The sequence below is a fragment of the Gracilinanus agilis genome, chromosome 4 (genome assembly GCF_016433145.1).
Source record: "Gracilinanus agilis isolate LMUSP501 chromosome 4, AgileGrace, whole genome shotgun sequence".
In the NCBI taxonomy this organism is placed as follows: domain Eukaryota; kingdom Metazoa; phylum Chordata; class Mammalia; order Didelphimorphia; family Didelphidae; genus Gracilinanus; species Gracilinanus agilis.
In genome coordinates this window covers 288,836,528-288,858,788 of record NC_058133.1, presented here as the reverse complement: position 1 = coordinate 288,858,788, position 22,261 = coordinate 288,836,528, and the positions used below count along the sequence as shown (strand labels likewise).

Here is a 22,261-nt window from a genome sequence, read left to right as displayed (position 1 = left end):
AGCACAATGGTTCAGCTGTTCCCCAGTTGGTGGTCCTTCCACTTGGAAAATTCTGTGCTGCTGGGTCCATCTACCTTAATAGGTACATAGTCATGACACAAGGACTACCTTGGTTGATTCTGTTGGACTGTAATGAAGGTAACTGATGACTATTGTAACTTGGAATAGCTCTGGAGAGCTCAGTTTTTATTTCCCAGAAGGCCATCCTTGCAAATCTCTGGTGGCCATCTTGGAATTCATATTTAACCACTAACCTGGAATCACTACCCTTTTCCAGAATGCACATTGCTTAAAGAACAAGACTGAGACTGAACAGGATAACAAGTTCTTCTAAGGAAACTTAAATCATGATCCTTAGGATTCCCCTGAGCCTAGCAGGCCAAGAACCATGCTTGCTGACTTGTTTCCTGTTCCTTCCACAGAAAATGAGACTGTTCAGTATCGCTATGGGCTGAAGGATCTGGTCACCATCTTGTTTTACATCTTCATCACTATCATCCTGCATGCTGTGGTACAGGAGTACATCTTAGATGTAAGTGTTACCCATCCCTGGGGCTCTGACTTTTGGTGCTTGGTTCAGTTCAGACTCAGTACTTTCTACCTGGGTTGAAGCTAGACAAATTTAAATTAGATTCCCGCCCCAGTGGCACCTCCCCATTACCACATGCACACACCCTGCTACCCATCTTTCTGTGTGAGTGTTGCAATCATTTAGTTCTGCAGGCCCATGACCATGGTAGATAAGTTTATTTAGTGGTCCCGGATTATTCTATCCAAGTACAGCAAAAACAAAAGCCTGTTTCCCATCTTATTCCATCATTCTCACCAAGAAGTTATTCTCTTGATTGCTTTGGTGCAGATGTACACAGGCCTGCTACTTCCCTTCTAAAATTACCTGTCTCTTTTCCATCTTATTTGTCTTTGTTCTGTCATATTAGCTGTGTCGTGACTTTTTATGACCCTGGGGGTTTTCTTGGCAAAGATACTGGAGTGATTTGCCATTTCCTTCTCCAGCTCTTTTTACAGATGAGGATACTGAGGAAAGCAGGGTTAAGTGACTCCTCTTGGTCACATTGCTAGTATATATCTATTTTATGGTCCCTTCAAGTTAGCAGATCATTGTAGCATAATCAGTGCTGGACTGTAAGCCAAGACCTGGGTTCATGTTTCACCTGACTAAAACTTTCTTAGTAGCTTTGGGACTTGGGAACAACTTTAACTTTAGTGTCAGTTTCCTCATCTGTAAAATGAGAGGTTGGTCTAAATCAGTGATTCTCATACTTAACATTTAAAAATTGAAGACCCCAAAGGGCTTTTGTTTATATGGTTATCATAGCCATCTTTTGTTGTTATATCACTCTCATTTCCAAATATGTGCCTTCCCACCTCCCCTGACCTGAGAGCCATCCCATTGTAACAAAAAAGAAGGAGAATTTGTTGGATTGAAGCATTCCAATAAAACCAACACATCAACCAAGTGAGCCAATATAGACTATATTCTGTACCCACAATCTCCTGCTTCAGCAAAGAAGGAAGGGGGAGGTATATTTTCCCATCTCTTCTTCAGGGCCAAGTATGTAAATATTCTTAGTATATGCTTAGTAGAAAGAAGAGGAGTATGAGAAAAAAACATGACGTAGGTTTTTATCAGTTTGAGGATGGAGAGTTATTTATTTTCCTGTTTCTAAACAAATCGGTCTAGATCCCCCCAAGATGCTTGGTATGGCCTGGTATAGCATATTTGTCAAGTGTACCTAGCAGAGATTTACTGAATACATCTCAAGTCGGTGCTTGAATCAAGACTTGCTTTGGACTTTTTTTTATTAGTATTTTGTGGAAAGGAGATGAAAGTTGTATGTGCTTGTTTTTCTTTTTTCCTTTAGAAAATCAGCAGGAGGCTTCATCTCTCCAAGGTCAAACACAGCAAGTTCAATGAATCTGGACAGCTGGTAGCCTTTCATCTCAGCTCCTTGGTCTGGTGCTTGTATGTTGTTGTGACGGTGAGTGGCTCACAGTCTTCATTAGATGGCTCCAATTGTTAGCCTTTTATTAAAGGGTGGTCAAGGCTGAGTGGAACATGCAGGCAGCATTTGAAGAGCTAATAAAAATACAGTAGGGCCCTTTATCTATAGGGGATGTGTTCCAATACCTACCATTGATAGCTGAAATCATTGATGTAAGGAAACTCTTGATGACCCCATATGTATGTTCTCTCCTTCCTCAATTCTGCTCCTTTGCTCTGCATTCCCTACACCAACCAAACAACAAATAAACACAACAGCCTAAAAAAGTGGATGTGAAAACAGAAGATACCACCCTTGGGGCAGACCACTCTTGGTGGCAGACCTCTGGTGCTTTCCTGTGGACTGTGGGTAACTGAATCTTCTGAAAGCAAAACCGGGAATAAGCCCTACTGTAATTACAAAGTTCTTAGCAGAATAGAAGAAACTAATCTACACTTGATGTCCTGAGGTACTTTCTTCCTAGAACTAAAAACACTTTTTTTTGCCTAGAATACAAATGTGCTCTTGCGTGACTGCATCCTTTTGGCATTCAAAGTCCTCCACTTAGCTACATCACTCCCTCTGACCTCCCTTTCCCATTCATTCTAGACTTACTGGGACATCCATCATTTCCCATTCTTGTCCTGTCCTTTGTCTCTGGGCCTTTGTTCATTCTGTCAGCATCATGCCTGCAATGGACTTCCTGCCCACCTCTGCCTGCTCAAATTCTTCCAATTGGGTCCAGGTCCTGAATTCCTCATCCTGTGACTTCCTCTCCCTTCCCAGCTGAGAGTGATCTCTCCTACCTAAAATTCCTCACTTTGGACTTTTGCTTCACATTCTTCCTTATGTCATGGCTACTTGTGAAGGTTTTTTTCCTACCCTTTTAGAGAATAAGCTTCTTGAGGGCCAGGGCTTACATTGTAGTTCTAGGTCACCTCACTGCTTCAGATTTTGAGATTCTTCATCTTCATCAGTTTTCTTCATTGAGTTCTTGGCATCTACACAGTGCATGGCACATGGCAAATATTTCTGGGTTCTAGCTTTACATGCAGTAAGTGCTTAATATGTGTAATGGGTGGAATTGCCTTTTAGCTTAACAGTATTTCTGTGACAGTCATAGGAAGGGGACAAACGTGGTCCAGGAGGTCAGTGTCTTACCCATCATAGATGGAGTCAATTGCTTATTTCCAGCCCTTTGTAGTGATGCTAACAGATCAGATCTCTTTATGAAAAATTCAACCCCACAAACATTCTTATTGCTGAAACAGCTATATGTGATGGGCCATTTATTTGAGAAATAGACCACATTGAAACAGCATACACTATATTGAAATCCACTGGGGTTGTTTCATTCCAGTTGTATTCCCAGTGCCTGATATGTACTATGTGCCTAATAAGCACTTTGGTTGATGAGGAAGAGCACAATTATCAACTGCATGAAGGCTTTCCACAAGCCAAATGTTTAAGGGTAGTTGGTCAACAAGCATTATTAAAGGCATTACTACTTCCCGGGCAATGTGCTAAAAACTGGAGTTACATAGAATAGCAAAAACAGTCCCTCCCAGAGTCTACTAAGTTCCTGTTGGTAGATAACACGTAAATTGGGCACATAAAAGATACACCTAGAGGAGATAGAAGGTAACATAAGGGGGAGAGTCAGGAAAGATTCTGTTAGATGGAAGACTTTGACCTGAGTCTAAAAGGAAGCCTGGAGGCTCAAAGAAAAACATTCTAGCCATGGGAGCATGGAGATGGGAGAGGAATAAATGTTATCATAGAACATAGAAATGTTTATCATAGAACAGCAAATAGACTGAGGTTGCTGGATCAAGCACCCAAGAAGTGTGGCCTCTCTCCTAAACAGAAGGGCTTGGGGATACAGGGGCATTTCAGTACAACAAATGAGCCCCGTCAAGTGGCATCCATCCTCCCAAGGCCTGGCCAGTAATGGCCCACTTTGGGGAGCTGTGAATAGCCCTCATTCAGAGGGAGCCAGCCCTGAGGGATGGGCCTGTGGGCTTGGGCTCCTCCAGGAAGAGCCCAAGGGAATCTTAGAATCATTCTACAAGTATTGGAAACAGGCCACAGTGCTCCAGTGCTTCATCTGTGGCCACGTGGGGAGTAAGAAGAGCTGGGATGCAGACCCAGGTTCTCGGCCTCCACATAGACTCTTTCCACTACATCACCCTTCTTTTCTCTGGTGACAGAGAAGGAAAGGAAGAAGGATTTTTCTCATGTCTGCTCTTGTGCTAGCTGCTGTGCCAAGTAAGCACTTTTCAAGTATCTCATTTGATCCTTACAGCAACTCTACTAGGTAGTAGCTATCTTCATTCCTATTTTACAGTCAGAGATTAGGTAACTAGCCCAGGGTCACATAGTTGGTAGTGTCTGAGGCCTGATTTGAACTCAGATCTTCCTGGCTCCAGGTCCAATTCTGTATCTACCCAGCCACCTCTGAGTGTTGCCTCCCTGGATGTCTTTTAGCCACATGAGCAGGGGTCGGCAACGTAGGGCTCTCAAGCCACATCTGGCTCTTGAGGGCCAGATATGGCTCTTTCTGCAGGAGCCATAAAGTCAATTTTTTTTCAGGCGCTGTTACAGGAGCGCGCACTGTGAGCACTGTATGGCTCTCACGAAATTACATTTTAAAAAATGTGGCGTTTATGGCTCTCACGGCCAAAAAGGTTGCCGACCCCTGCACATGAGGAACCTTCTCAGTTCTGAAGGACAGCCCAGATCCACAGGGGCTAGAACCAAAATGTTCCTCTTTTATGTTGATAAAAACAGAAAAGCCACTGACTCAACCACCTCAGGTATTGGAGGGGACTAGGAAGGCCCCTCTGTTATTCAGGCCCTTGTGAATGGCAGACCCTCCATTGCCACTTACTATTCTGCTCACACTGGGGTTTAGAGGGCCCAGGGTCTGGCCGTGAGCATTGTGGAAAGCATTTCACATGCATGTGAGAACCGGCCACTGGAGCTGTGCAGTGGAGGAGGGGCGGCCCCTCTATTTTCTTACAAAGTGTTGCCTCATTGCTCTGAATCACATTTTTTCTTCAGACACCACCCAGACGTTCTTCTCCTCCCTTCTTCATGCCCTCTCCCACAAAGGGACACTTTTAGACTGGGTTTAGAGGCCAAACTTAGGATGATTTTTTTTTAAACCCTTGGAGTAAGTGAAATGTTTGGCCATTTTCATCATTGTCTTCTTCACATCACCCTCTTCAGGGATTCCTTCTTCCTCCCATAAGGATTCTATTAAACAGTAGCAATAGTGATTAATTGGGGGACAGAAAGCATTTTTTCTTTTGGGAAGCTCCAGACTGCCTTTTATCAGGGTGGAGGCCAACATTCTTCTTTTCTACTTAACACTCTGCAGGAAGCAGGCCCAAAGAGTTACGATTCCTCTCAGGGAAAAAATGCCAGGGGCACCAGTACCCAAGGAAAGCAGAAATGTGAAGTGTTTTTACCAGACCAGTACTCTGGAATTATTTTTTTAGGATATTAAGAAACATCTACTAATGTGGAGAAGAAATCAGTTATCTCTTTGCTTTTTATTGTTCGATTAATTAACATGTTTTCTTTCCTTACCAAAACCCCCTCTCAAAAGAAAAATAAAACCCTTGTAACAGATATACATAGTATATATAGTCACAAAAAACAATTCCCACCTTGCCCTTGTCTAAAAATGAATTGTCTCATTCTGTATCTTGAAGCTATCACCCTGAGTCTGTGAGTAGGTATTTGCTTCATGATCTGTCATGTGGAGTCTTAGTTGGTTTTTCCATTGATCAGAATTTTTAAAGTTTATAAAGTTGTTTGTCTCTGTTATGTTGAATGTTATTATTGTATAAATTATTCTCCTGGTCTGCTTACTTGACTTTGAATCAGTTCATACAGGTCTTCCCAGGTTTCTCTGAAGCTGTCTCTCTCATTATTCTTGATGGTACACTACTATAATTACATTCCTATTTGTTCAGACATTCTCCTGTTTTTGGGCATTCCTTAGTTTCCAGTTCAGAAGTAAAAAGCAATTAGTTTTTAAATAATATTATTCTAACTTAGAGAAAAAATGGCTAACCATTCCCAACTTATTAACAACTAAGTTGAAGTTTCTGTTTGGTCTTCCTTCCAGTTTTTTTCATTGACTTTTAAGGAAAAAAATTTCAAAGGGCAGTGAAAGCCCTTCTTTTCTCTAAAAGTGTTCTCTTGGGCCATGGATTCAGAATTGGAGGGAACCCAGAGATCAACCCTTCCCCCTCCCCCCCATTTTATAGATGAAAAAACTGAAGCCTAGAGAGCTCATAGCTTTGGATATTTGAATTGGAAGGGGGCTCAGGAATCATCTATGTTGTCTTCATCATTAGGCGGTATGGTAGATTGGATAGAGGTCTGGCCTTAAGAGTCAAGAAGAACTAGCTTCACCTTCAGACACTTCCTAGCTCTGTGATCCCAAGCAAATACTTTAACCTCTCTAGGCCTCAGTTTCCTCATCTATAAAATTAAAGGGTTGAGATTGATGGCCTCTGGGATGTCTCAGCTTTAAATCCTTGATCCCTATGGATGTCATCATTTTATAGATGAAGAAAGCGAGATCAAGAGAATTAAAGGATCAGATCATAGATTTAGAGCAGTGGTTCCCAAACTTTTTTGGCCTACCGCCCCCTTTCCATAAAAAAATATTACATAGCGCCATGGAAATTAATTTTTTAAATTGTAATAGCAATTAATAGGAAAGATAAATGCACCTGTGGCCATCACCGCTATTCTGGATCACTGCAGCACCCACCAGGGGGCGGTGGCGCCCACTTTGGGAATCACTGATTTAGAGCTAGATGCTACCTCAGAGGCCATCTAATCCAACCTCCCTATTTTAGTAATGAAGAAACCGAGACTAGGAGTGAAATTGCACAAGAATTAGGTTTTAGAGTTAGAATTCCAATCCAGGTCCTCTATCTATAAAACACACATTTCTTCAGGGCTTGTTTGCTCACATAACTTCTAAAGTCATTACATTGTAATTGATGAATAAAAATATATCCCAAGATTTATTTAGAAAAGGAGTTAATAATGGTTGTGACTCACTTCATTATCTTAGGCTTTTAGTTTCCTAGGGCTATATTTCAGGGGCCATTATATATCTTATAGTGAATATGAGTTCAACAAGTGATGGGCCAAGTTCAAGTATTTTCTTTGTTCCTAAAGGGGGTGGGGGGAAGTAAGTACTTATTGGGAGAAGGTGGGGAAATTCTAATTTAGGCCCATTTAGCTAAACCTTTATAAAGTAGGGAACAACTTCAGAGGGTTGGCCAATCTGACTGGCTGTTTGCAGAGAAGATTAAGGTCTGCAGACCACAGCTAGCTAAGGGCATCCTCCCGAAGGCCCCCACTCCCTTGTGCTGTCTGCAGTGGCAGCCTCTGAAGTTATTAACCCCTTGGGCTCCTAAGGCATGTGACCATTCCTCCTCAGGCAGCTGTTTGGCCAGCTCTTTGGAAAAGCCTGCTCACTCACCAACCCATGAGTCATTTCTTCTCTGGCTCCCGCTTATCCTCTCCTTCCCCCTCCACCCCCTCTTTCTGCCTCCCAAGTTCCAGACCTAGTGGACTGGATGGGCTCCCCCTTTGCAATCAGGCAGCATTTTTCCTGTTGAGATCTCTTTGTTGGTTTCAGAGTTTCTGTAGCTTTGTTTCCTGAGCAAACAGGGCACTAAGCTGAAGAGAGTTTGCATTTAACATGTAAAGATCCTGTGCATGACTTCAGATTTCCCTCCAGGCTTTCTGTCCTCACTTGGCCATTCTTTCTAGGGCAGGAATCCCTCCTTCACAGTGGATTTCCACAGACAGATCCATAAATAACATTTTTGTTACAGTACCACTTCCTGTAGAAAGTCTATCTCACCTCCTTGGGGGGTTTTCCCCACCCTGAAACGAGTTAGAGGCTTCCCACCCTTCTTGGAGGGAGGCTGCAGGCTGGCATTTCAGGACACAATTGTCAGGAAGTGCACTGAGGTGACTAAGGTAGAGAATGTGGGTGTGGAGCATAGATCCGCCACAGAGACAAAGCCTCCCCAGGCTCTCCTATGGTGGGCCTGGTGAGGAGGGGAGGCCTAAGTCAGGAAGGGTTGTGAGTGTGATCTTTTAGAATGAACTGCTCCTGAGAACTCTGGGGTTAAAAAAAAAGGAAGATAGTTCTATTCCTTCCCTACCTTTAGACACTGGTTTTCTGCAGAGGCCCTCATTCCTTCCCTTCCTCCATTAACTCTATGTATCGTTCTGATCTGATTTGCTAAAACAGAACCAGGCAATTGACCTTCTGGTCTGGTACTTTTTTTTTTTTTTTTTTGTCATTTCTTTATGACCCTATTTGAAATTTTCTTGGCAAAGATACTGGGGTGGTTTGCCATTTCCTTCTCCAGCTTATTTGACAGATGAGGAAACTGAGGCAAACAGGGTAAAGTGACTTTCCCAGGGTCACAAAACTAGTTAAGGATCTGAAGTCACATTTGAGGTCTGATCTTCCTGACTCCAGGCCCAGCACTCTATCCACTGTACTGCCTAGTTGCAGAATGGCAATAGCACAAGGGAAATGTGAGATACACAAATACTCAAATGAGCCAGGCCTAGAGATGGGAGGTGCTGTGTTCAATTCTGGCCTCAGACACTTCCTAGCTGTGTGATCCTGAGCAAGTCACTTAACACCCATTGTATAGCCTTTACTGCTCTTCTGCTTTGGAACCAATACTTAGAATCAATTCCAGTAGTTTTTTTTAGGGAGTATGGAATTGATGGAGGGACAATATATTACAATGAAAAAACAAAACACTAGATGGGAAAGCAAGACCTGAGTTTTTGTTCTGGCTATGCTTCTAACTAACTGTTAGTCGACAATTATTTATAAAGTTCTTATGGTGTGCTTGGCACTGTGCTAGGTGCTGCAAATACAAATACAAAGAATGTAAACAATTCCTATTCACAATGAGCTTATGTTCTAATGGTCCAGAGAGCAAATACATATAAAATTATGGATAACTTAAAATATGCTGTTAATAAGTCCATGAATGCATACATATGTACAGATAACATAGTGAAATACAAGTTGGTTTTGGGGATAACAATAGTTGAGGGGGGAATTAGGAAAGGATTCACACAGAAAATGTTTTTTTTTGCCATGTCTTAAAGGAAGAAAGAGACTGTGAGGCATGGGTGGGGAGTGACACAGATGGACTCTTGGCTCAACCTTGGATAAATTATTTAACTTCAACATTCACTTGATTTTTGCAACCTTAGAGTCATCCTCAATTCCCGACACTCCCTATTCCCATATCTCCAGTTGCCAAATATTGTTGATTCTGTCTCCAGAATCTTTCTCCCATTGAGGACCCTTTCTTCTTTTCTGCCTTCCTTCTTCCCTTCCTCTCTCCCTTTCTGGCTTTGTATCATTTTTAAGACAGAAGAGCCATAAGGGCTAAGCCATTGAAATTAGGTGTCTTGTCCAGGGTCCTAAGGTTAGGAAGATTCCAAGGCCGAGTTTGAACTTCGGCCTCCCAATTCCAGGAGTGGTGCTGTCATCTTTCACCTAGCTATTGGCAAGAGCATCCTAATAACTGGTGTCTCTGTCTTGTCTCCCTCCCCTCCAATCTGTCCATGTGGCTGCCAGAAGGATTTTGCCTCAGCATAGGCTTTCTCCACTGAACAAATGTTATCTCTAGGATGTTGAACTTTTAAAACCTTGTACAATTTCACTATGACCTCTTTGGCCAGCTTCATTAGCTATTTGTCACTCCCCTTCATACAGTCTTTGGGCCACCTAAACTGATCTTTTCATTGTTCCTCATACTCCATGTTCACATACTCCATGCTATTTTTTGTCTCTACACAAGCTGCCCCCAGGCCTGGAAGGCTTTTTCCTTCCTCCTGCCTCTCAGAATTCCTACTTTTCTTCAAACCTGAGTTGAAGCATCATTTTACATGAAGCCTTTCCTTAGTTTTCCACTGCTTAGTGCTTTTCCCCCTCAAAAAAAAAATTACCCTGATTGTATGCATTTAATAAATGTCTTCTTGAATAACCTGGGCCTGAGTTGCCTCTTTGCAAAATTAGAAAGTTGGACTAAATAATTTCTACAGTCTCCTCCATTTTAAAACTTCCTAACTTGATGAGAAAGGGGTCTTGTTCAGCACCTAGTAAGTGACTACTAGTTTCCAAGTCTTGGAGATTTTATCCCTGTTTTATAAGTATAGGAACTAAGGCATGAAAATTATATGTGTGTGTTATATACACACACATATATATTATTATCTCCGTTCCTATCTTTAGGGAGCTCACTTTCTACTCCCCAATTCCTACCTCTCCAAAATTTTTTATAAAGAAAACATGCTAGGGGCAGTTAGGTGGCTCAGTGGATAGAGAACCAGACTTGGAATCTAGAGGACCTGGATTCAATCCTGGCATCAGATATTTCCTACCTGTGTGACTGGGCAAGTCACTTAATCCCCACTGCTTGACCCTTACTGGTCTTCTTCCTTAGAATTAAGAGTATTAATTCTTAAGACAGAAGGTTAGGGTTTTTAGAATATTTTTCCATAGTTACGTGATTCATGATTCTGCTCCCCACCCCTTCTTTTTCCTCCCCCCTCCCAAATCCAATAAGCAGTTCCACTGGTTATACATGTATCATTGTTCAAAGCCTATTTTCATTTTACTCATATTTGCAGTAGAGCAATTCTTTAACATCAAAACCCTAATCATAACCCTATCAAACTGTGTGATTGATCATATGTTTTTCTAATGCATTTCCGTTTCCACAGTTCTTTCTCTGGATGTGGATAGCATTCTTTCTCATAAGTTCTTGTGGATTGTACTGGGTCATTGCATTGCTGCTAGTAGAAAAGTCTGTTTCATTCAATTGTGCCATAATATATCAGTCTCTGTGTACAATGTTCTCCTGATTCTGCTCCTTTTGCTCTGCATCAATTCCTGGAGGTCTTTCCAGTTCACATGGAATTCCTTAGTTCATTATTCCTTTCAGCACAATGATATTCCATCACCAAAAGATACCACAATTTGTTCAGCCATTCCCAATTGAGGGACACCCCCGCATTTTCCAATTTTTTTTTGCCACCACAAAGAGCGTGGCTATAAATATTTTTGTACAAGTTTTTTTTTTCCTTATCTCTTTGGAATATAAACCCAGTAGTGCTATGGCTGGATCAGAGGGCAGTCAGTCTTTTAAAGCCCTTTGTGCATAGTTCCAAATTGCCCTCCAGAATAGTTGGACCAATTCACAACTCCACCAGCAGGGTATTAGTGTCCCAATTTTGCCACATCCCCTCCAACATTTATCACTTTCCTTTGCTGGCATATTGGTCAATCTGCTATGTTATCAGAGTTGTTTTAATTTGCATTTCTCTAATCAGGAAGGATTTAGAACACTTTTTCATGTGTTTATTGATAGTTTTGATTTCATCGTGTGAAAACTGCCTAATCATGTCCCTTGACCATTTGTCGATTGGGGAATGACTTGATTTTTTATAAATTTGACTGAAGGGAAGCTTTTGAAAAGGAAAAAAAGAAAGAAAACATGCATACCCATGGCACCTCTTCTAAGAAAACTCAAATCAAGGGATATTGATACAAAGAGCTCTGAATCGGTTTCCCTTTATCCCTATTCTGAAATATAACCTCTACCAGTCATAATCATTGTCCCTCAACTCTTCTAAAAGGCTCTTGAACAGGTGGCTACAGATGGTCTGAAGGTTGCTCTTTTCCCAAATGACCTGGATGTCATTGTTTTATTCATATTGTGTTCACTGGTTATTATACATAATAAAATTGACATTTTTATAGCACTTTAGAATTTTTCACAACTCTTTTTTTGAGCCTCACATCAGCAGTGCACTATGTACAGCAGGTGTTCTTGTCTCTATTTTACAAAGAAACCAAGGCATAGAAGTTAAGTGACTTCCTACCCCTGGGCAAATAATTTAATCTTTTTTACCTAATCATTGCCCTTATATTTTAGAGTTATTACTAAGACAGAAAGTAAGACTTTTTTTTTTAAGGAAGAAAGAAATTGTGACTTGACTAGGGCCATACACCTGGTATTTGACAAGGTGAGATTTAAACCCAGGTCTCCCTGATTCTGAATCTGTCACTGGCTTTTCTATGCCATGCTGCCTTCTCATTCATTCTGTTGGTTGGAATATTTTGCTAATGAAAGAAAGGTAATAAGTTTGTTTCCCACACGAAGACTTCAAGTGCCTGTAAAATGAAGACTCATCAAGGGCACTAGTGATATTTAGTCTGAGGAAGAGAAGACTTAGGATTTTTGTGAATGCTGACTGAATAGCCAAAGGACTTTTATGTAGAAAAAAGTTTAGACTTGTTCTATTTGACCCCAGAGGGCAGAATCAGGAACTTTAGATGGGAGTTATAAAGAGATTTTGTAGGCTTTTTCTTAATATTCCAGTAGTCTTGGTATATAATGCTGTGCCAAAGTAAAACACAAGCTACCTTGGAAAGCAATTGGATCACCTTCATTGAGGTCTTTAAACAAAGGCTAGAAGACTATCAATTGGGTATATTGAAGGAGGGGTATCCTTTTTTTCAGGGACACTTTGGGCCAGATGACTTTTGGGTTCCCTTCTAACTCCAATTCTATAATTTTTGGGAAAGGCTAGTGAAAATTATTAAGGATAAATATCCTATTAACCAAGATTCAGTAGCATCATCTTTGTATTCTTGAGTTTGTCTGCATATTGAGGCTAAGAATTAAAGATCACTGATATAATCTTCTCACTAAACCCTCTTGACCTTCTATTACCGTTATTCCTAATCCAGTGTACTTGCACTGTGGTCTTCTTGGCTCCAAAGGGAGATCTCTTGTCTATTATATACACCATATAACACTGAGGCAGCTAGGTTGTGTAGTAGAGAGGACCTTGGCTTGGGTCAGGAAGACCTGGGTTCAGATCCTCCTCAGACATGTAGTAGATCTCAGGAATCCTAGGAGAGGAGTAAAATTCTCAAGTCATTTGGAAAGAAAAGAACTAAGATTTCTGTTACCACAAGGGTGGTGGTATGAAAAGTGAAATGGGCCTCTTAATTTTTCCAGTGGAATGTGGCCATCAGAAGCAGAAATGACCCCTACAGTATTTTCAGGTTTGTTTCTCTAATACTTGCCTTTTATTTCCCCCTGTAGGAAGGATACTTAACAAATCCAAGAAGTCTCTGGGAGAACTACCCTCATGTATATCTCCCGTAAGTATTCCCATGACCCAGTACTCAGGGCAATATTTTGCTAGTCCACTAGTTTCTTCTATGAGGAAATTGCTAGAAGAGTTCCCAGGCCAATGGGGACTTAAAATGGATCATGCATACCCCTGGCTCTTTAATGTGTTGTTGGAGATAAATTATTGGCATTATATGTTGAAAATAAATTATTTTTTACAAATATGTTTTGAGGATAAAGGCGATTCCTGGCCTTCTAAATGTGAAGGGTCTTTCCCTGCTCCTAGAAATAACTTCACCCAAAACATATTAGGCAGATATGTACATAAAGGCCTCCAAACTTGACACTGCTCCTTGGGGGATCCCTTAGTCAGTTGATTTTTATCTCTATCCTTCCTTTTATAGCATAAGTACATTTTTCCCCTTATTTGGTCTTTCATGAATTTCTTTTTCTCTGCATTACTGATCCTTTATCACTCATTTCCTCTAAAGCCCTGCCCCCAAAAGGCTCAAGGCTATGCTAGCAGATACAAGTCCTATCACAGTAATAAAAGCTTCAACCTGGCAGAGTGGTTAAAGTACCAGATCTGGAGTTGGGAAGACCCAGGTTCAAATCCTACCATTGACATTTACTAGCTGTGTGACCACAGGCAAGCTACTAAACCTCTGTATGCCTCAACTTCCTCACTTGTAAAATGAAGCATTGACCTTAAGACCTTTCCATCTCAAAGTTGATAATCCAATATATCCAACTATACCCTGGAGGAAAGTCAGCCAGCCAGGAACCAGACTGGCCAATATAATTTTGAAGAGATATTTTGGCCAGAGGGTTGGCTTCCAGTTGATAGTTTTCTAGCCTTAGAGACTAAGGAAGATTATTCATTAAATCCAGGTCATGGATATTGTTGCCTATGTCTCAGGAAAGAACACTGACAGTGGTATAATCGTGGTTTATTTTTAAGTATTAAGTAAGTGAGGTTTGTTCAGGTAATTAGGATAAATAACCTATAACCTTTGCTATCAGCTCCTTTCCAACACTTCAATCATTTGTGGTATTCTTCTTAAATTCTTTTAATTCCATTTAAAGGGTCTATGGTGGGTGGGGAGATACATGGAATATAGAGGAAGCCATGAAGTGGACCACATACAGGAGTGACATCCCTCGAAATATAGGGTCATACCATTGTGTTTTTGTTTTTGGTTAATGTGGCAAGGCCTGAGTGGCTTTCCACTGGGACTAAGATACCTTGCGTTCAGATCCAACTTGTGACTCCACCTATGTGATGTTGACTAAATCACTGAACTCCCCTGGGCCTCAGTTTCCTTATCTGTAAAAAAAAAAAAGGGGATTAGATAGGAAGACCTCTGAGCTCCCTCCCAGCTCCAGATCTATGGTCCTTTGAACCCTGTTGTGAGTGGGCCCAGACTTCTCCATTTCTCTTGTTCTTGTGTTCCAGCTTTCAAGTGAAGTTTTTCTACCTTTGCCAGTTGGCATACTGGCTACATGCCCTGCCAGAGCTGTACTTCCAGAAGGTGCGGAAGGTGAGTAGCTCTTGATTCTTATTCCTTTTCTCAGAATGGCATAGCTTGGCCTTCTTCCCTTTTACAATGTTCTAAGGCCTCTCCCCATTTTGCTTCCCAGCAGCACTCTTGTTTTCCCCCACTGGGACGCAGAGGTGGCCCTTGACCTGTTTTTCTTAGGGTCTGTTTGAAATCCTGGACACTCATCAGGGTTAGTCTAATTTGCAGTTCTCATGCTGATAAACCATTTACTCTGGGGATTTTCTTCCTTTTCACACTTCCCTTCCCTTCCTGCCCTCCTGTACCAAGCCACAAAGCACGTCCCCTCCGGCTACCAGATTGTTTGGAAAGGTTTTTATGTACATATCCTTCCAGCAATTTCTTCATAATTTCCTTCAGCCTCACTGCCAGGAACATCATCCTCATAGTCTCTGTTCCATCTCCACCCATTCCTCACCCTCTTTCCCTCAAGCTAGAGCTACTGCTAGCCCCTCATGTATGCCAGCCTTTCCCCCCCTTCCACTGGCTGCTAACAGGGTGCTAAGCTGGATAGCTCCAGGCCCATCCCATCCTCTAGCTAGCTCTGTCCCCCATAGCCTTGGCCTTTGGTTATTGGGAGGGAGAAATTCACAGTTTGGTTGTTTCTGTTTCCAGGAGGAGATTCCACGTCAGCTACAGTACATTTGCCTGTACCTGGTCCACATAGCTGGAGCATACCTCTTAAAGTGAGTGGTGCTACAGAGCTCATGCCTTTGAGATTCTCCATTTCTAATTGTCAGTGTATGAGAAGGACCTCAGACATTTGCTAGCTGTATCACCCTGGTCAAGTCACTTAACCCTGCTTGACTCAGTTTCCTCATCTGTCATAATGAGGTGGAGAAAGAAATGGCAAACCATTCCAGCATGTCTGCCAAGAAAACCCAAAATGGGATCATAAAGAGTCAGACACAATTGAAACAACTAAACAGCAACAATGAAGATCTTAAAGCAAGGCTCTCTGGACCTTGGTTTCCTCCTCTATAAGATGAAGGAAATGGATTAAATGATTTTTAAGGTTTAAAGCTCTGTGACTTGATATATCATAGAGTCAAAAAGCTGGAAGGAACTTTAGAGGCCATCTAGTCCAACCCTCTCATTTTATAGATGAAAAATGGAGAACTTGATCACCCAAAATTACTGAAGTATTAAGCAGAAGGTTTATAATTTGAACCTAACTCTTCTAGCTCTAAATCCATCCCTTTTTCCATATTGCTATGAGAGGTAGTTCTTATTCAATTCAATAAACATTTAATAAGTGAGCACTTTTTGCTGGACACTGCTAAATGGTGGGGAAATAAATTATAAAAATTAGCTGCTGTGCTCAAAGTTTACATTCTATTCCCTATTTCCTGCCTCACTTTAGTTCCTTATAAAAAGAACACATGGTCACCCTGTGGTACTTCTAAGAATAAAGGAATTTGAAGATAATAGATGTAGCTCTAAATTTCTAATTATTTTCTAAAGGTCAGTCATTAAATATTTTTAAAGTACTATGTGCCAGGCATTATTACCAAGTTCTGGGGATTTAAAGAAAGGCAAACGATGGTCCCAACTCTTGAGGAGTTCACAGTCTAATGTAGGACACAGCATGAATACAACTGTGAACAAATAAAGTCAGATAAATTGGCGATAATCAGTAGGGGGAAGATACTAGAATTATGGGGAATTGGAAAAGACCTCTTTTAAAAGGTGGGATTTTCACTAGGACTTAAAGCCAGGAAGTAGAGATGAGGAGGGAGAGTAATCCAGGCATGAGAGAGAGCCAGTAAAGGTAGCAAAATTGCTGAGTTGGTACTACCACCTTCAGAATCTGAAGTGCCCCTTCTATCTGAGCATCCTCTGAAATTGAAACACCATCACCTAATCCATAGGGTCTCATTGCTCTTATCTATAAAAGAAGGGGTAATGACCTCCAAAACCTCTTCCAGCTTTATAAATAGGTAATCAGAATTCACCAACTCACAGGATACCAGGAATACAAAGACAAGAAACAGCCCCCCGTCCCAAAGGAGCTTACATTCTATTGGGGAAGACAACATTTATACATAGAAGTAGACAAAATTAGAACCCATAGTCCTTTGTGGGGAGGGTAGCACATAGAGCTGGGAGGATGTGCAGAGACCTCTCATAAGAGATAATGTAGGACTGTGAGGCCTTGGACTTTACCAAGGGATAATGTCCTCAGAAAGGCACTGTTTTCTTCATTTTGACACTTGAAGGATAGGAATGGGTGAGGGTTTGTCATTGTCAGGTGATTGTTTCCATAGATATGCTAGAGCCAGCCCATACAGGCTCCCTCAGGAGAAAAAGCTCGGGGTGTGAGCACATTACACTCTCCAGCGAAGCAGGGCTGGCTTACCCACCTCATAGAACGGGAAGATTTGGTCAGAATGGCCCCTAGGTGCTGGCTAAGGGAGGCAGGACTGAGGGGTGCCTGGTCAAAAGCAACTTGCAGTTACTCCTCATCTCTCAACCTCATAGGCCCTGTGTCTCAGGAAAGCCCCTTGGGTATGTTCTAAGGCTGTAGTCTTCCACACTATTCCTCTAGAGATGCCATTACTGTGACGAGTTGTCCCTTTCACTAGGGAGGTGAGGGAAGCTGCTGGGCATCTCTAGGAATCAACTGCTTTATTTTTTGAAAAATAAATACCTGCCAACCTCCTGCCCCCCCTTCCAAAAAAAAAAAATGTTTAGTGACTTGCCCAGGGTAAGCTGACAAACTGTAAGAGCTTAATTTTTTTTTGTTTTGTGGCTTGTGTGGACTTAAGTGATGGAGAAAAAATTCAGTTGAATATAGATTAAACATAAAAGTGTCATATCTGCATTTAAAGTGGGGTGGGGGGAACCAATGAATTACTCAGTAAACCACTGATTGTATACATGATAATTGGTGGCTTTCCACCTCCCTTCCCAATTTCTTCACAGCCTGACTCGCCTGGGCCTGATCTTGCTGCTGCTGCAGTATGTGGCTGAGTTTCTCTTCCACATGGCTCGTCTTTTCTACTTTGCAGATGAGAACAACGAGAAGCTGTAAGTGGTAACAAGAGGCCAGATCCAGGGAATGAGGCAAGGGAGGCTGAGATCTTCTAAAAATTGTGTCACCACAGATAGCTCTCAGCTTCTGGGTAACGTCCGAGTTGCTTGAATATCGAGCTGTACCCTGGGACTGACCATCTTACCCTTAAGATCCCAAGGGTTCTGCCCTTAGCTACTCACTTCTTGCTCTGTTCCTCACACATGACATTCCAATTTTAGTATATGTGCTAAATATTCCAACTCTTCCTTCCCTTTCTCCATCTTCCCTTTTTGCCTCTGCCTCTTAAAATGCCAAAAGTTTCCTTCAGTAATCTGCTTCCACCCCCCCAGGCCAGGTTTCTTTCCCAAGCTCCCCACTTCTTTTATACCCTAGGAAAAAAAGTATTGTGTATATAGAATTGACTTCAGAATCGGGAAGATCTTAGTTCAAGTCCTGTGTCTTCCCACACACACATCTGTTGATCCTAGCAGGTTACGTGCCTTCTCAAGAATTTGGGAACTGATTGAATAAGGTTGGACTCCAGAATTCTGACCCATAGCCCCAAATGAATTCCTTTTAAAAAAATATGGGAAGAGTGGTCAGTCTCATGTTGCTTGAAGACCCCTAGTGAAGAGGGAGAACTACTACCTCCTGAAGTAGTCCATTCCACTTGTGGATGGCTCTAATTATTTGTAAGTTTTTATAAGGATTTGGGTGGGGGGAGGTAATTTAACCTCTCTGCCTTGGTTTCCTTTATTGAAATATGTGAATAATACTACCTGCTCTGCCTACCTTAGAAAGATCAAATGAAATTATAGCAATAATGTTAGCAACCTTTATATAGTGAGGTAATATTGTTGTTCAGGGTTTTTATAGCCCATGACTGGTCTGAGAATCAATAATAGTTCCAAGGCAAAAAAGTGGTACAGGCTGGGCAGTGAAGGGAGGATAAGTGGTTTGCCCAGAGTCACACAGGAAGGAGATAATATTTGTAAATACCTTTGCAAAACTAAGCACTAATCAAATGCTAACTATCATCGCCATCATCATCATCATCATCATCATCATTATAACTGCTATTTGCAAAGCACTTTGTGTGCATTACTCATTTGATCCTTATAAGAGGCATAGCTTTGACAGCTGAAGGAGACCTTTTGGTTACATTTAATCCAGTCCCTTAACTTGACACATGAGGAAAGTTGGATTCCCCAAAGAGGAAGGAAGTTGTTGAAGGTCACACCAAGTAGTAGGTTTAGTCAGGAGTCAAACCTTGTGGTTCCAAAGCCAGGACTATTTTATGCAGAAGTGAAAGCACTTTGTAAGTATATAGTGCTGTGTAGCTGGAACCTATTGTAAGTATTATTGTTGTTACACACACACTGAGACTTTTCTTCTCCTCTGTGAGCAGGTTTAATGCTTGGGCAGTGGTGTTCGTGGTCACCCGCCTCTTCACCCTCACCCTCGCTGTGCTGGCCATTGGTTTTGGACTGGCTCGTATGGAAAATCAGGCTTTTGAGCCAGAGAAAGGCAATTTCAATACTTTGCTCTTCAGGTGAGTTGATGGTACCATAAGGGGATAAATTGGAGTCCCCTTGATCTCTTTCTCAGAAAAGTGTCTGAATACCCAGATTCAACAGAACTTCTACAGAGGAAAAGTGAGTGGCGGAGGCACATTGTGGTTTGATGGGTTGAATTGTTGGGTATCTCTGCAATGCAGGATGAAAGACGAGATCACATTGTTCTGCTCTTGCCCAGACTGTTGTAGGCAAGAGTCTGCCAAAGATGATCCTTTTCCTTCTCATGCCTCTTGCTGTAAAGAGTTTCCTTGTGGGGATTACTTTTCTCTGATGCTAAACCTTATCACCACCCACATCAAAAATATACCTAGGTGGGTCAGTGGAGTGAGGGCCAGGCCCAGAGATCCTGGGTTCAAGTCTGGCCCCAGACACTTCCTAGCTGTGTGACCCTGGGCAAGTCACTTAACCCCCATTGCCTAGCCCTTAGTGCTCTTCTGCCTTGGAACTTTTATACAATATATATTGTATATATATAATATATATATATATATTATATATTGATTCTAAGACAGAAGGTAAGGCTTTAAAGAAAATAAATAATCTCTCTCTCTCTCTCTCTTTCTCTCTCTCTCTCTCTCTCTCTCTCTCTCTCTCTCTCTCTCTCTCTCTCTCTTTCACACACACACACACACACACACACACACACACACAGGCTTCTTCACTTTTGACAGTGTTGTCCTGGGTGCCCCAGTGGCTAGGGTAAGAAGGAGGCACTTGGTCTTGCTCTTCTGTGCTTTAGCCCGAGGGCAGTAGGGCCCTTGCGGCCTCCAGGCTGAATGCTGGCTCCTCTTGGTGTCCCCCAGGCTGTGCGTGCTGATGCTGGTGTGTGCCTCCCAGGCCTGGATGATGTGGCGCTTCATCCACTCCCAGCTGCGGCGCTGGCGGGAGTACTGGAATGAGCAGAGCGCCAAGAAGAGAGTGATGGTTGCCCCCAGACCGCCAGCCAAGCTCATCAAGAGAGAATCTGGTGAGTGCCAGGATTCCCCCTGTGAAGACGAGCTGGGGTTTATCTGAGATGGGTGGGGAGGGGTGCCAAGGCCTGAGGCTCTTTGGACCGTGCTGGTAGGATGGGGCACAGCAGGCTCCTCCTCTCTGTTTCCCTGTCTCTTTGGCTTTTGCCAGGACCTGGCTGGCACGTGCCTGGGCTTGGGCCAGGGAATAGTCTGTGGGCGGTGGCAGCACTGACTCAGCTGGGAGTGCTGCTTCTTGCTGCTTGGGGCAGGGAACCTCTGACAGGAAACGAGCTCTCTAGGGTGGCTTCTGGGACCTTGTCCAGGAGCAGCTGCGGCCAGTGCCCTTCCCCTTCTCGACAGACTGTCCTCACCTGGCCCTGGCCTGAGAAACTCCATGCCTCAGTGGCTCAGAGAGCTCGTTTCCTGTCAGAGGTTCCCTGCCCCAAGCAGCAAGAAGCAGCACTCCCAGCTGAGCACAGGAGCGTGAGCTCTAGACAGGAGGGAGGCGATTGGTGAGGCCTTCACTTCCAGGCCAGGCCTAGAGGCTGCTCAGATAGCACCAGTATCTCCGGCTTATCTCCCCTGGGCACTGAATAGGACTCGACTGTTAGAACTAGAAGGTCAACACTTGGGACCTCTTTCTTCTTCCTCCTAAACTCACTCTTCTGGATCTACTGACATTGGCTTGTGAGGAGGGACCACAGAGGACCCTGGCAGAGTCTGGGCTGCCAGCAAGCTGTTAGTGCCCTGTACTGTCAGGAGACCTCAGAATGCCCCTCTTGCCCCTGATGCTTTTTCCTAAAAGGAACACATCCATATGCAGCACTAAAGGAGGGGCTTAAGTAGGAGAATACTAGGGCAGGGAAGACTGAACCATGGGGAATTAGCTGCCTTTTTTTTTTTTTTTTTTTTTTTTTTTTTTTTTTTTTAATTCTTAGGTACTGGAAATAATTTTCCCCCTCTTGGTTGCTCTCAAATGCTATGCCTTTGTCATTCTATGCTTCCAACCCTCCTCCTAAGGCTGACTTCCTCTCTTCATATGCTGATATCTTCCTTTTGGCAACAAACTGTGTATATATGTCTCTGTGCATTTGTCTCTCTCCACTTCCCAGGTTACCATGAAAATGGAGTTGTGAAAGCAGAGAATGGGATGTCCCCACGAACTAAGAAGCTGAAGTCTCCTTAAAGCGAGAATGTGGAGGACAGGAAACCTTCCTAGTGGGGTGTGCAGTATAGAGGCCACGGGCCCAGGACTAAGTTACTGCCCCTGTTTTCCTGCTTGCTACACTCCCATCTCCAACATGTCTTTGGAAAGTCTCTCTCTCTCTCTCTCTCTCTCTCTCTCTCTCTCTCTCTCTCTCTCTCTCTCTCTCTCATCTCTCTCTGCCCCCTTTTTTTTATAAACCATTTTCAATAAAACCAAAAATCTTCTTCCTTCTTTATGTTCTTGAGCCAACTCACTTCCTCATATTTTTTGTTTGCTAGGGAACCTAGAATCCCTGCTACTTTATAGCTGTCTCTTCTCTGTCTCTTTGCTCTCTGTTTTTGTTCACAAATATTTTTCTTACGTTATTGTGCAATTATTCAATGTCTGATTTTTGTGATTAAGGAGGCCCGCTTTTTCACCATTGCTGTTCAGCCTCAGCTTCTCATGGGCCCCAATGCATTTCCAAGGAGCATCCACTTAGGTTGTTCGCTATTAACAGATATATGTGTCCTTGAGCTGTTGCACTCTGTGGTCAACACACAAGATGGACATTAAGAGGAGAAACGCCTGGATCCTAAAATTCACCCTTTTTGACTAGCCATTTTCATAGCTCTCTTCATCTGCCCAGATGTTTTATTTCTAGTTCCCACCTGGACTTTCCTAATCAGCAGAGGTACCACAATGGATTTAAATGTCACCTGTAGAATTTGGCATT

The 22,261-nt window shown here is 42.5% G+C and overlaps 1 protein-coding gene across 1 annotated transcript in view; it reads left to right on the top strand.

Moving 5' to 3' along the window:
* TRAM2 (translocation associated membrane protein 2) overlaps positions 1 to 21,654 on the top strand; it is a 33,769-nt gene extending 12,115 nt beyond the window's left edge. The window contains exons 2-10 of the mRNA XM_044673385.1: positions 423 to 532; positions 1,884 to 2,000; positions 13,205 to 13,263; positions 14,691 to 14,775; positions 15,409 to 15,479; positions 17,719 to 17,823; positions 19,218 to 19,361; positions 20,190 to 20,353; positions 21,452 to 21,654. Of these exons, the coding sequence (XP_044529320.1) occupies positions 423 to 532; positions 1,884 to 2,000; positions 13,205 to 13,263; positions 14,691 to 14,775; positions 15,409 to 15,479; positions 17,719 to 17,823; positions 19,218 to 19,361; positions 20,190 to 20,353; positions 21,452 to 21,525 (929 nt within the window). The 3' untranslated portion in view covers positions 21,526 to 21,654. The remainder of the gene's footprint in view (positions 1 to 422; positions 533 to 1,883; positions 2,001 to 13,204; positions 13,264 to 14,690; positions 14,776 to 15,408; positions 15,480 to 17,718; positions 17,824 to 19,217; positions 19,362 to 20,189; positions 20,354 to 21,451) is intronic.
* Positions 21,655 to 22,261: the final 607 nt, after the last annotated feature.